We start from the raw sequence: 14,360 nt of genomic DNA, 5'->3' as shown, positions 1-14,360 counted from the left end.
GTGGTGCTGAATTGTCAACACTAAATCGTTTATCATCATTATTATTAACAGCGGTGTGTCTTTCCATTAGTTTAACATTTAATCCAATTTATTGCTGCAAATCTGAGGCATGTTTTTTAAATCATTGGATAATGATCTAATAATTTGTCACTTAGAAATAACACTGAACTCTATAGTACACCCACCAATGAATCCCACCTCCATCAGATTTCTCCACGGAATGAAGCAGCTTTTATTTCCATACTTTGATTCTAATCTTGTGTTCTGATAATTAAGGTTAAAATCTTGAACGGTGTGTGATTTGAGTTTATAGTAACTGGTTTGGTATTTTCTCCCTTTTCTAAGTTTAGAAAAACATCTGAAACGGCAGTAGTAACGCCTCCTCTTGGTCAGGAAAGTGAATTACAGCGTCAATTCACATCAATGAGCCCTTAAAGGCAATGCAAGTTAAAACTCACCCTTCTCCGGCGCTGCATAAGCTTGTGGGAATCTGAACAAAAAGCAGACCGACTACCTTTCTAAGTTACATTTGGCAGATTTTTACTCTGGATGCCCTTCCTGGAAATGGTCTCTCCTCCCGGGATGAACCACAGGTCTTGCACTGGTTAGGCAAATGTGTAAACCACTGAACTATGGAGCCTTGAGAAAAACAATTAAATGTAATGATGACAAAAAAAAGACCCCCAGATTGTGTGTGATATATTGTGCAGAAGAACCCATGCAAGTACTGAAACATAATGTGCTGTGTATAAAAGCCCTCCTCTTATACAAAGAGATGTGTGCAGTTTACATGCACCAAGTGTCACAGTCCTTGTATTATACAAAAATATATGCTAACAGCAGCTCCAGTTTGACAACAGTGTGTTACTTCTGGTGACACTCTTTCAGGTGTTAATATGGGAAGCGTACATGTTTGAAGTTGGCTGATATGGTTACATTCAAGAACCCATAATAAAGTAGAAAAACATTTGCACATATACATTTAGTACACACAACTGCAAAACAGTCATTATCGCTGAGGAAGCTTCAGGTTGTGCGATTTTATTAAGTGCCACATGAAATGTCAACATCATAGTGTATCTCTGAGTACTGCTGCAAGTGTAGCATTATCAATTCTTTTCACACTATATGTCCTGTGCATACATTATGCAATTTAAGTGATCTATATTATAGAATACATTTCAATCACAAAAATATTTGTATATTAAATGAAACTCTAGTCCCTCAAAAGTAACAAAACAGCCAAAAAAAAAAAAAAAAAAAAAAAAACACAACCCCCCCCCCCATTATTTATAAATTCAGATTACAAAACAAATACAGAAAAACACTCAGGGTCTTTTGGCCTGATTCTAAATTTGCAAACTCCTGTGTTTGTAACAGTGTGAACCCCCTTTCCCTTCTTTCTCTCTGCCTCTCACACACAGATACACACCCATAAATGAAGGGAAGGCCTGCAGAAGCTGCCACACCCCTATGAGAAAGCATGCACGCATACACACCCACACAGCACTGTTTGTGTACAGTACAATTTTAAAAAGGCATGCAGTGTAGGTTAGATTTTGGTCCCTTTGTGTCAGCAGGAAATTTAAATGAGGATCCTGATCCTTAGCGTCAGCCCTGTTGGGACTGTCTAAAGCATTGGTGTTATGTAAATCTGGCCTTAGAATAATGTGATGTGGCTTGAGTCCATGGCAGCTGTGAATCATAAGGCCTAAAGACAGCATGGAGGCTGGGTAATTTAAAAAAGAAAAAGAAAGCCCCAATTTGCATACATTTACAAGGAAGGCAAGAAAGTGTATCATATTATTGCAAAGTATGCTTAAATGTGATCAGAAAAGAGCATCCTCGACCATATTGTTAATTCGTGTCCACCTCGGTGCATCTTCCCAAGGTCTAAAACTCAGTCAGATGAGGTGGAACTGGAGCCAGACAGGCAGCCCTCTATGTCCAGAGCGAGGCAGGTGTGAAGTGGCAGACTCAGTGGTGTGGGGACACGGTGGTTTGAGGGGAACTGGCTGGCCCCTGGTACCTCTCTTTGGCGTGCTTCTCACAGTACATCACATCTCCAACCCAAAAGTGACCTCGCATACTCAGGTTAAGACCGCAATCTGTGCACGTGTAGCACTCTGGGTGGCGGAATCGGTCGTCGTTGATGCGCACGGCCTGTGTGCTGCGGAGAGATGAGCGCAGTCAGGCACCAGGCAAACAAACTAGATGATCTGACAGATTGAAATGATGAATTTCAAAGGTCAGCACAAATAAACATCAAAGCTACTGTTGCCTGAACTTTGACGGTCCTAAAACAAAAATTTACTTAAATTTAAAAAAATTCAGAGCAACCAGTCTTCAGATGCAGAGTCTAATAACAGTTGCAACAACCTCTCAAATTCTCTACACTTCAGGTGTCTTAAATTTATTCTCATTCCCCCGACTGACTTACAGTCACGTGGTAACTCACTTCCTGCTCTCATATACATCTTTTTGATATTATGATAATGATTATAAAACAAAGTTACATAATTCTTGGTGGGTTACTTTGTGTTGTCCTCTTTATAAAATGTGAACCAGCCTTAAATCTTGAGAACTCTGAAAAAGTTTTTTACTCAGGACTGCACTGCATTTGTCCTGCTCCCACACCTTTCAGGCTGCTGCAGATAAACATTACCACAGCATAATGCCACCATCAGCACATTTGGGTGTATTATGACCATAGGGACAATATCAATGAAGTCACATTCAGTACCTGGTTCCCGTCTCTCTCTCTCACACACACAGAGTTTGGATTTGTGGCCAAATAGTGCAATCTTGTTCTATAAGACCAGAGTATTTTGCTTCCCACTGTCCAGGAGTCAAATGGCTTTGGCAAACTCCAGCACAATGCCATCTGTCTTTTGGTGAGGAACTGGTTCTGTGTGGCCACTCTACCATAAATTGCTGACTGGTGCTGCAGTCAAGGGTGGGAGGGATAGGAGGGGAGCGGAAGTCTGGCTCTACTCACCAAGGCAAAGGCCCTTCGTCCTTCATTACTTCGTCTGACTAGGCTACAAGACTGTTTTTGGTTCAAAACCTTTTCCATTGCATAATGATAGTTGCTGTGCTCTGAGGCACTTTTAATGCTGCAGGTCCTTATATCTTATATCCTTCTCCAAATCTATGCTATGATATAGTGGCAGGTCTTTTCACCTCATGGCTTGACATTCACTCCATTATACACTGCCAACTGTGAGACCTAACAGGTAGCTGTTCTTAATAATGTTGAATGAACAGTCCTGCAGGAAGGCACAGGTAGAAGCACTGGATAAGGACAACTGATATAAGTAGGATGTATTAGAGTTCAAGTGTGAATGCTACATCAAAGGATATGAATACTTGTTTAAATTGGACCATTTATTTTCAATACATTTTTGAAACACTTGAAAATCCTGTTTTGTTTTTCTTTGCAATTGTGAAGTATTGTTTGTAGATTAATAATAATAATAATAATAATAATAATAATAATAATAATAATAATAACAATAACAACAACAACAACAACAACAACAGACAAGCGCAAATCCTTTTATGTCTGAAACATAAATATATTGTTATACTGACATAATTCATGTTGCTATGTTATCCCACCGCTCATGTAACTGCTGATGACTTACACAATTTTGGTATCACACCTCTCACAGGTGTGGTATTTGCTGACTCCTCCCGCTGATGTGGTTGCTTTGGGGGCATTTGGCGAAAGATTTCCAGGAAACCTCAGAGCTGCCTCTGGAGACAAACACACACAAACAGAGCTGCTCATGAGGATGTTTTGACACGCTGTGTTTCACTGTTCATCACATCAACACTCTTCACCGTCCTCTGCCAGTGCAGCTTGTTTGTGTTTCCTGTAACTGTCATCGCAAGGTCATTGCCTATGGGATACGCTATATGAAATGAGCTTCCAAATACTGGTCATTATCACGCCATGAAAGAATGTTATCACTATCTGGATTTATTTTCACTGCCACAGATCAAAGCAAAAGGGGAAAATGACAGATGTATTCCAGGATAAGTTTTATGACCCATACACTGCAGAGCTGCGCTCTCTATGATAACCATATGGAAGTGCGTATGGTTCTGCATGACACAGATTTGTCAAGGATAGTTTCAAGATGGAGACGTGGGCAGCAAACAGAAAAAGGAGAGGAAGTAAATTATAAAGTACCTGATAAATGGACAGATGCAGAAAGTAAGTTTCAAAAACAGCCAGCTGGATAAAAATCTATGCAGTTATGTCATCCTTTAGCAATCTGCTATTGCTAGCTTCTTGTGTGTTTTAAATACATGCACTCTAAATTTATGAAACAATGCACTCTCAATTATGGGACATGAAACAAACAAATGTGCACATTTGTCTGTAATGGATGCTTTTTGGATGGATGTTTACCTTTTTCGTCAGCCTCCAGGACCTCTTGCAGCATTTTAAAGGTGTTGGACTGACGAGGTGGATTGCGGGACTCCCTGTTCTCCTGGATCATCTTGTATACCTCCGAGTCTGTGTCGAACCTCTGCATCGCAAAGTCAGAACTGGGACTGCTGCAGAACAAATCAATAATATATGATGATACTTGTTAATGTGTATATGTTTTAAAAAAAATTAGTAAATGAGTCAATCTGTAAATGTGTATACAAAAATCTGAATTTGTGTGATTCAGTGAACAGATTAAAAGAAATACTGTTTTTCAGTAGTTAAAAGAGGATGCTACCAATTATGAATGTTGGCTGTACTGGCACTGTGACACAGTGCAGGCAGAGCAGGTTGCAGCCTGACAAAATGAGCCTGCCCTAAGCTGAGGGCAAACCAAACCTTTGAGTTAAAGACAACTCTCTCTACAAGCATATGCAAATCTACCAGAAGTGTAAAAATCATTTCTAAAGAGGCCACTGAGCAATCCATTTGAGTTTTAATTTATTTAGCTTTTACTCAGAATGACATCTTATCTTAGTATCTAATCTAAAATCATAGGGCAACTTGTCTGAATTGTGATGCTTTCTCCCAAATGTTCTAATAATCATTTTATAATCGCAGGTGCTTCCAGCGACAGCTTTAACAGCTCCAAAGTCTTGCTGTGGCAGCAGTAACACCCAGACCAAACCAGATGTGAAGTCTCTTTTGTCATCAAAAAATATGATCCTACAGTGGGAATGTTTGAATTTACTGATCAGGGCATTAGGTCTGTTAATGTTATGGTAATGGATAGTTCTTGGTAAATTACAAGATTCCAAGAAAAAGAAAACGTTTGATTATGGGCAAGTGCACATTGCTTGTTTCAGTATAAAATAGTATGTTTATTTCACATTTCTGCAACAATAATAACCCTGTAAAAGAATCCAAACAGATTCAAATGAAACATATGCTCAACCCAATCCACCACTAGCACCCTACTATACTGTTCTAACACAGCAAACAGCTAACAAGGCAGAACCAAGGATGTTATAAAGCTAACAGAGAAAGCTGTATGTCATTTCTGAAATAGGAAAAAAAAAAAAAAGAAACAAGAGCCCTCACAGTTTTACGTTTGTGTATGTGAAGGCGTGACTTTTGGCCATTTCAAAATAAAATGTCATCACAGTTTATCCCATCAGAAACATGTGTGAAATTAGCTTATGAATTCTTGAGTTGTGGTGAAAAACATGTTTTGACAAGCCACAGTGGCCTTGAGTTCAAGTTAAAATCCATGCCAAATTTTATAAAATCCCTTGAGGGGACTCTGACATATCATGTTCATGTGAATGGGCTGCACATATGTACAGACTGACAACTCAAAGACATAATGCCTCCAGCCACTGCTGTCCCTAGCACACGAGTGTAAAAACGACTTCAAACTTTGCATTTGTGGCCACTTCTATGCAGTGAGAGGCAGGTCATGTAAGGGGAGTAGACACTCTGAGCTAAACGATTAATTAGCAAACAGAACAGCCCTATTATCCGACCAACCTGAACTGAGGAAACGCATCTGTATTTGTCTGGAGGGAGCGTTTTCTGTCATGTGAAACCAGTTTCCCAGGTACACACTGTTCAGACTAGGTGTGATTTGATGACTTCAACCAGGAACCATTTTGACAGCTAGAATCAGCTTAACCTGACTGACTGTCCCACCTGTTGTCACCTACAGCTAGCTGCCAAGATACTTGCGCTTTAAATGGCACCTGCGGTGTGAAGATGACGTTTAAAATTCAACACTGCTGTGATTTAACATACAGATGTGAACCTGTGAGTTTTTTGTACACTGACAGGTTTGCAACATTTTTCTTCCTTTCACTCCATGTTTTCAGGGGCTATAAATTGCATTATGAGGCTCAAATGCTGATTTAATACGGGCAATCTGTGACTGTGTTGCTTTTTTAAAAAAACACATTCCCCAGTTTGCTTGATTAATAATTCAAATAATTAAACTAGACAACTAAATCTTTGGTGAAACTGGAACTGGGTTGTGGCCAAGACGCAGACATGGCCATTGAAGAACACTTCATTGTTCAGCCAAACAAAACTAAACAAAACAAAAAAGCCCTGGTTTCCTGGGTTTTATATTCAGGTTCACTGTCCAGGTGCAGTACTGAGTAATTATTTTAAATAAGACATGTTCAGAGAGGTCTCATAAGCTATGTTTTTGTATATGCAACGTCTGTTTCCCACTCAGTGAACATGGCTACAACCAACAACAGCAAACAGACAGAGCAACAAGTATGAGAACGAAACAAATGCTCAGACCCTTTATTCTGCATCAGTGAACATGGTTCAAATTGAAAACAGACTTCTCAGACTTCTCCAAGTTTTCCACATGGTCAGCTCCACCCTTAGCAATCCATTTCCCCTTTCCCTTTCCCTCACCATCCCTCCTGGCATGCTATCTCAAAACAAATGGAAAGTCTAAGTAAAAGAATACAAATAACAAGACTTATGGTCAAAGAAAATTGCATGCATCTGAACAGGCATTCAAGCACACAGATTATTAGTGGAAGCACACACATTAAAAAAAAAATATATACATAATCACTCAATTCCATAAAAGTCTCAGAAACTGTTTTCAAATGTTCTCACATCTATACATCTGTGACTGAATCAAATTTGTTGCCGGTTTCTATATCCAGTTGGCTCACGGGAGCAACGAAGCAAACCCAAGGGACAGCTGAAGGTAGTCAAAACACCTAAGATCACAAAGCTAAATTCCATCCATATTTCTAAACTAGTTTCCTTGCAGTACAACACCTAAACCAAAGTCAAAGCACATGGAGAGAAGAAATCAAAACAATAAAACATAAGATGACAAAACTCACCTCAAAAAGGAAAAAAACAAAAGAGAGAGTGGGGAAAGTAGGGGAGCTCCAGCTAAAGTCCTTTTCCTTTTAACAGTGTTAGAGCAACTCAGCAAACATACCAACATACAAAAGAACAAACAATATTGACACACAAGCAGATGAAGATCACACACACCTCTATCTAAACCAGACAGGACAGAAAATGCAAGAGTGACTGAAAGGTGTGCCTTTGGCCAAAACTCATTGGCCATGCGTCATGAAGGGGAGGGTAAATGGGTGTTACTGAATCTGTGATTGGCTGGAAAGAGCTGGGAGAGAGTTTCTGTGCAGGCTCCAGACTGGGGGCCAATTTGAGGTGGGGGACACGTCGTATCACTAGCTATGGTTAGCCCAGCTGGAATTGCGGCCAAAGTCCAAAATCAACCATTGTGCACTGGGGGGGAAGGGGGCACCAGGTTCTCCAGCAGAGAGTGCTGACAGAAGGGATTTTGTGAGAGACTAAAGAGAAAACATTAATTTCTTCTGGGACAGCAAATATTCCAAACAAGGCGCAGAGGGCAGCACCTGCACACATGGAAATGAGTCAAATTACAGCTACATCACCTAATCAGAGAGGGTGAAGCAGGAAAGAGCAAACTCAAGTGTTGCTGAGGGATTTGACGAGGTGTTTCCCAAAGGCTCACTGAACTCCAAATGCTCCTGCGAAAAGCTGTAAGCAGCAGATTTACAAGCTGACAACTGTACTCTAAATGGAAGCGGTTTGACAGATTTCTCAGTTCATTTGCATTTTCCAGGGGATTCTGAAAGGAGGAAACAACTGAGAAACTGACAAAGAATGTTTCTAGATGGGATTACTGACATAACCAGATAATATTTTCGCTTCCTTAGAAGGAATAATTAATGTCTTACTACAAACACAATATAATGCCTTAATTTTTATTACAATTTGGATGTCATTATTAATTCAATTCAATTTTATTTATATAGCGCCAAATCACAGCAAACAGTCACCTCAAGGCACTTTATATTGTAAGGTAAAGACCCTAGAATAATTACAAAGAAAAACCCAACAGTCGAAACAACCCCCTATGAGCAAGCACTTGGCGACTGCGACAGTTCACTGAATACCATCTGTTTTCGTAGTTTACCAACTTTCCTAAACATTTGTGTGGATGGGTCAGAGATAATGTAGCTACCCACTTTGTTATGCCGCGTTCGTGGCTTGCCCATTTACAGTTATAGATGAGGCACCAGGTGACACTGAAATCTGTAGGTGTAGCCTCTACAGGCCCATTGGTAGCACTGAATAACTAGGGTATTTACAGAGTGCAATGTAGTTAGACAGGAACCAAACTTATGGTGTACTACATGTTTAAGTTTTAGGCTATGTTGTACATTGTCCTCTAAAGAGGACCTAGATTACTTGGATATCAAGACTGGTATGTGAAAAAAAAGAAGAAGAAGAAAAAAAAAAAAAGAGGATCAAATAAAAGGAAAAACCATCATCAACCAAACACGACCATAAAATGTTGTGCCTCCACATTCCTCCAGATTATGATGGTGGTGGAAGCACTGTCAAATATGATTGTCCAAGCTTAAACAAAAACAGGAGATTAGCAACTGGATTAAGATTTGGGGTCTGTGAAGGCCATAACATAACATATGACTAACATCATTCTCATACTTAAAGACTGAATGTTCCCACCAGGGTTATTATAGTTAACGAAAACGAACGAAATAACGAAAACTGAAATTGAAAAAACATTGTCGTTAACTGAAATAAATAAAAACTATAATTAAAAGGAAAAAACGATAACTAATTAAAACTGAATTGCGAGTTTACAAAACTAACTAAAACTAACTGAAATTATCGATAAGCTGACTTTCATTTACTTGTTTTTTTTTTTTTTTAAGCCTTGTGGATTGATATGAAATCATTTTTTCCGCTCTCCGAGTTTAAGCTGGGAGCGCCACAGGACAACTGTGTGTGTGAGTGCGCATGTGCGTGCGCTCACCGCGCTGGTCCGCAAAGTAATAGCTGCGGTCTGCCGAGAAAGCGGCAGAGTCCCGTATGGAGGTTCTTTGAGTACAAACACCTGCACACGACCACAAGGTAATTAACACTCACAATCCAGCTACACAAGCATAAATGTGGACATGAGGTCGGCAAGTTCCGTAGGCTATGTACAGAGGCCGCAAAGACCCTGCAGGTTTAATTAACAGCATCTAACCAAGCTAGCTCCAAAACAGAAGCAGCTTCAGGTGGTGAGAACATCAGGATGCAGCTGGATTTGAGCTTTGACTCCTTCAAAGAGTTTGTTTTTGTCACCACATGTAGCTGTTGTTAATCTACTGCACTGATGCTGAACTTTATTGTGGAGTTTATTGTAGAATTTATTGAGTTTGGGAGTTCATGTTTTTCTTTGTTTCTCCCTGTTGATGTTCATGTGTGTCCTTAATATTACACACATTTAGCATGTCTTGTGAACAGTTGGTTGTTGAATATATTTCTTTAAACTGTATCTTTTGTCAAGTTTTCATTACACAATAGTCACTTTTGCGCCTTGAATCTTGCACCTGATTAGGTATGAAAATACTAAAACTAATACTGAAACTAACTGAAACTAACTAAAACTAAGCATGAAACCAAAAATAAAAACTAATAAAAACGAGCAAAACCACTCTGAAAACTAATTAAAACTAACTGAATTAAAGAAAAAAAAAGTAAAAACTAACTAAAACTAAACTATAATGTAAAACCCAAAACTATTATAACCCTGGTTCCCACAAAGTTGACAAGTTAACTCCTTACTTTGACAACACAATGCCAACTATAACATAACAGAGCCACCATAAAGTCATATCATGGGCTCAGCAATTCAGGTTTTTCCCTTTAGTGTAGTGGTTTACACCTAAAAAAGGAAAAAATTCCCTCATTTGTTCCTAGGAGGGGACACAAATCCCTTTGGGGTCATCGAGCGTTGCGACCTCTTGTTAATATATGAGCAGCCAAAAGCAGCTTTTTATCATGTTGGATTAAGTGTGTACTATTTTACTCAAAAAAGGGTTTTACCTGCGTCGAGGGGACATTGGTACATCACGATCAATGGGACTCTGGGGTGAGTAGCGTCCTGTTGGTGTTGGAGTTCTGTTGGACACAGAGTTATTTCTGTAGTCTGATGGGGAGAAGTCCTGTGGAAGAGGAGAGCACAACAATGAATGCAAAAACAAAAAAGTAAGCAAGCATGAATGTCTCTTACAGCAGCAGCTGAGACCAACTTTGCAGTCCAGAGGAATCTGAAGCAGTACGAGTGTACTTAGATAATGATGCAATGTAAATGTGAGAGAGAGACACAGAAAGAGTTCTGCTCAGTTCAGAGGCAGGAATTCACTGGGTGAGTTTCTGGATTTCCACCAAGCAGCGTTTTGGTATTGAAGGCATGTAGCAGATTTCAGAAAGCTCTAACAAACCAGGGGAGATTTGACTGAAACCTAAAGAAGGTTTCAGTCAAAAGTTTTAGTTTCAAGTGCCAAATACGCAGTACAGGCTTGCATTGTTTTACTCGTTGCACTGTGCCGTCAAGATTTCGATTGCGTAAGGCACACCCAACATTCCTTTTCCTGGTTGTTCCTGCTGATCAGTCTCAATCACAGCAAGCTTAATTAACTTTTTTTTTTTTTTTTAATCTTGATAATCATTTACAATCTTCGCTGTACTCCACTCCCTCAGCTGATAGGTAGTACCAAACACCTGTTGCTGCACAAACTGCAAAATTGATTTAAATAGAAACTCAGAGCCAGCATTTACTTTAATAAGTTCCAGATGTTGTACAAATCTGATGACTATTCATAATAGGTAAACAGCAGCATTCCAAAATGAACACTTATAGTACAGATACTGCAATTAAGAAAATTGAGAAGTCGCATTAAGTGAAAAAAATTTTGATTTTGGACAGAAGAGGGCGCTAAATACTTACAGATATACCAGTAGTTCCAGTTAACAGTAGCAGTGAGATAGCTCCTTTAATTCAGTCCTCACTATCTTAGTCTGGCTGGGGTAGGTGGGCGGGGGGTGCTTCTTGTGCCAAGTCCATAAAGAGTTGTGATACCAATTTTAAAACTCTGCCTATTCCTGAAGATTAGAAGTTTTAAAAATCTATGAATTTTTAGGGTGGCTTGGTGGATGAGCAGGTGACTATAGACACACACCACATGCTTGTGGTGTGGGTGGCCCAGGTTCGTGTCTGACCTGTGGTCCTTTCCTGCGTGTCTCCCCCTATATTTCTTTCCCCACTTTCCTGTCTCTCTTCACTGTGCACCATTTAAAAAAGGCAAATGTACAATGATGTTTAATGTAATTGCTTTATTAAAACAAATTCACTCTTACTAAAGTTATCATGAGAAACAGCCACAGGGCCTTCAACAACAATGCCTGTTTAACTTGTGCCTTAGAGATGGCTCTGCTATATAAAGTGTCAGGTAAATTAACTTGTCAGTAAATGGTAACCTCACCATTTTAGAGAATTACTACCAGTAAACCCCAATAAATGGCAATTACGTTATTTTCCCTAGTGAGTTCTCTCCTGTTGTACCAGCTAATCAGATCACTGCTGTCCTATTATAACTGGTATTTTCAGAATCAGAAGGTTTTATTGCCATATGGGTGAACAGGTTCACAGCATTAGGAAATTGCTGCGGTACTTCGTGCTTACATAAAAAACAAATAAGTATAAAAACTATAAGACAATGTTACAAATATACAAATTACAAGCTGAACACAAATCTTCATGACTACTTGGCACAGGTCAAATTAATCTGGGGGGCATCCCTGAATAAAACACTGAGTATACCTGGAGTACCCCCCAAAAAAAGTTTATGTCCAGCAGGTTGACATCTAACCAACCTGTAATGCGGACTACTTGTTGACCACATGAACTGCAATAATCAAACTAACAGGATTAAAATATATCATCTACTAACTAGAATAGAATAGAATGCCTTTATTGTCATTATACAGAATGCACAATGAGATAAAAGTTTACTGGTGAAACAAAGCTATTACTTTTGCACCTTTGCACAGTGCAGGAAAACTGCACTGTGCAAAGGCCACAGACAACCCAAGAGTACAGCTTTCACAATAAAGCGCACTTATTTTTTTCTCCCTCAAATGTCACCAGCTGGCACAAGTGTTGCATGTGCTTCATTGCAAGGGAGCAGTGGGCTCCACCCAACCTTTTGAACCAGTACACATCTGAGACTCAAGCTGGAGCTGATGCAAGAGCTCAGCGCTGAACAAATGGCATGGACGGAGTCAAAGATTTGTGTGTCCAATGCCAGCACCCGCTTCCAATTCAGAAACTCTTTGAACAATGTCTCTGTTCTCAATTGAGTCCAATTTTCCTGTTCTTTTTCCTTAGTGAGTGGGTAGATTAGTGGTGGATGCCAGGAAGCCTTTACCAGAAACGATCACTGGGATGTCTCCCTGTGATTCCTCCGAGGATAAACCCTGTGCAATAAGTCGAGGCTCAGAAGAGCACATATTTCATATTATCACAATACAAGAATAGAGACAGCCATGTCCTCTCTTGCTGCGAGCAAATCTAAAGGGTATATACTGGATGGCCATATGTACTTAAGAGATTTTTTCACAAAGACCTAGTGAAACCATACAGTATGTGCAGATGAATCGATACTAATGCAAACCAAGTATGTGTTATATAAGTGTCTGGCTACTGTATGTGGCTCTTCATGCATGCCAACATAAGAATTTAGGGATAAAAATCACAGCTCTGCTCTGTGACTCAAGAGGAACGCAATGGAGTAAAGAAAAGAGTAAAGAAAGAAAGAAAAGGAGTAAAGAAAGAAAAAAAATGCGTTCCACTGTGACAGGGAGTATGCAGCTGTGACTGAACTTGACCTTAGACAGTTAAAAACTTTGTCTGCACAACCAGAGCAGTTCTCCCATCGCCACAATCTATTTTGCAGCATCCAGTGCCAGAATTTTATGGTGGTAACCACGGCATGAATAGCAAAGCCTTACCCAATGTTTTCTGCATAATCTTTGTTCCAAATCATTACGGTTGTATTTTAAGCCTTTGAACCATTACACACAGTGATCTGAACCTTACAATGCATTTGGTGAAGTGCACCATGGCAGAGCCAACAATGCCCCCATGTTTCATGTACTAGCAAACTCAAGAAGGGTCACAGGCAAGCTGAGGAAAGCCTATTTTCTTTCTTGGATGGGAGAATGGTCACAGATGGAAGAGACCAGTGGAGAATATCAGCTGCCAATTTTTTGTGGTTCCTGTGGCTGGCAAGAAGAGGAAGCTCTGATTAAAGCTGCACTGAACTGTAATCAGGAGTTCATCGTCAACAATTCCAAGATCATTAGGGCAAGTTGCTGGAATGCTGTACTGCATATACAATAACATATCAAGCCATTGAGCACTATACATCCTATTCAGATGTAATTTTTTTTTTTTTTTTGCTTAATATGGTGCTTTAGAGAATGCAAATGCTCAAAGACAAAATCTGACCTCTTAAAAAAGGCCTGGAAAACAGATTGGATATCTACTTCTCATAAGCAATAGGATCCAACCCAAACAATTTTTTTCTGCTAAAGTAACATGCAAGGTTTCGGTACTTGTTTTTTTTTTTTTAAATGCGCTTTTTCCATTTCAGTGTTAACCATTTTTAACGTTTGAAGTTCTATGATCTTAAATATAATGCAATAAAACTGAAATAAACTCATGCATTTAAAAAGGGCCTTTATATATGATGTGGCCCTTTGCAGCAGTAAGACAGAGCACCACATCTGACTGTGGAAAACATGGCAACTTAGTTGGGAAAGGTTGTGCTGAAACCTGCTGTTTATTTTCATCACTCATCCATTTTATACACTCACATCTTCCATGGCAGGGGTGAAGGGGCTGGAGCCTATCCCAGCATGCTTGGGGAGAGAAACAGAGAAGACCCTTGTGCGTCAGCAAAAACAGACCAAACATTTATGGGATTCAGCTTGATTTTAACATGTAAAAATACAAACACTGGCACCCCAGTAGCTA

General features: G+C 39.6%; 1 protein-coding gene across 3 annotated transcripts in view; it reads right to left on the bottom strand.

Moving 5' to 3' along the window:
- Positions 1-810: 810 nt before the first annotated feature.
- Positions 811-14,360, bottom strand: part of pdlim2 (PDZ and LIM domain 2 (mystique)) — a 34,815-nt gene continuing 21,265 nt past the window's right edge. For 2 of the 3 annotated variants that reach the window (XM_030737500.1, XM_030737501.1), the window contains exons 7-10: positions 10,367-10,485; positions 4,421-4,569; positions 3,648-3,759; positions 812-2,170 (exon numbers count right to left, since the gene is read on the bottom strand). In XM_030737500.1, coding sequence (XP_030593360.1) covers positions 1,978-2,170; positions 3,648-3,759; positions 4,421-4,569; positions 10,367-10,485 — 573 coding nt within the window. In that variant the 3' untranslated portion in view covers positions 812-1,977. Of the gene's footprint in view, positions 2,171-3,647; positions 3,760-4,420; positions 4,570-10,366; positions 10,486-14,360 lie in introns of all 3 variants that reach the window. The other variant, XM_030737502.1, reaches the window with a different exon arrangement.

The sequence above is a fragment of the Archocentrus centrarchus genome, chromosome 9 (genome assembly GCF_007364275.1).
Source record: "Archocentrus centrarchus isolate MPI-CPG fArcCen1 chromosome 9, fArcCen1, whole genome shotgun sequence".
Classification (NCBI taxonomy): domain Eukaryota; kingdom Metazoa; phylum Chordata; class Actinopteri; order Cichliformes; family Cichlidae; genus Archocentrus; species Archocentrus centrarchus.
Note: the sequence above shows the minus strand (reverse complement) of the source record. Positions and strands in the feature narration are given on the sequence as shown.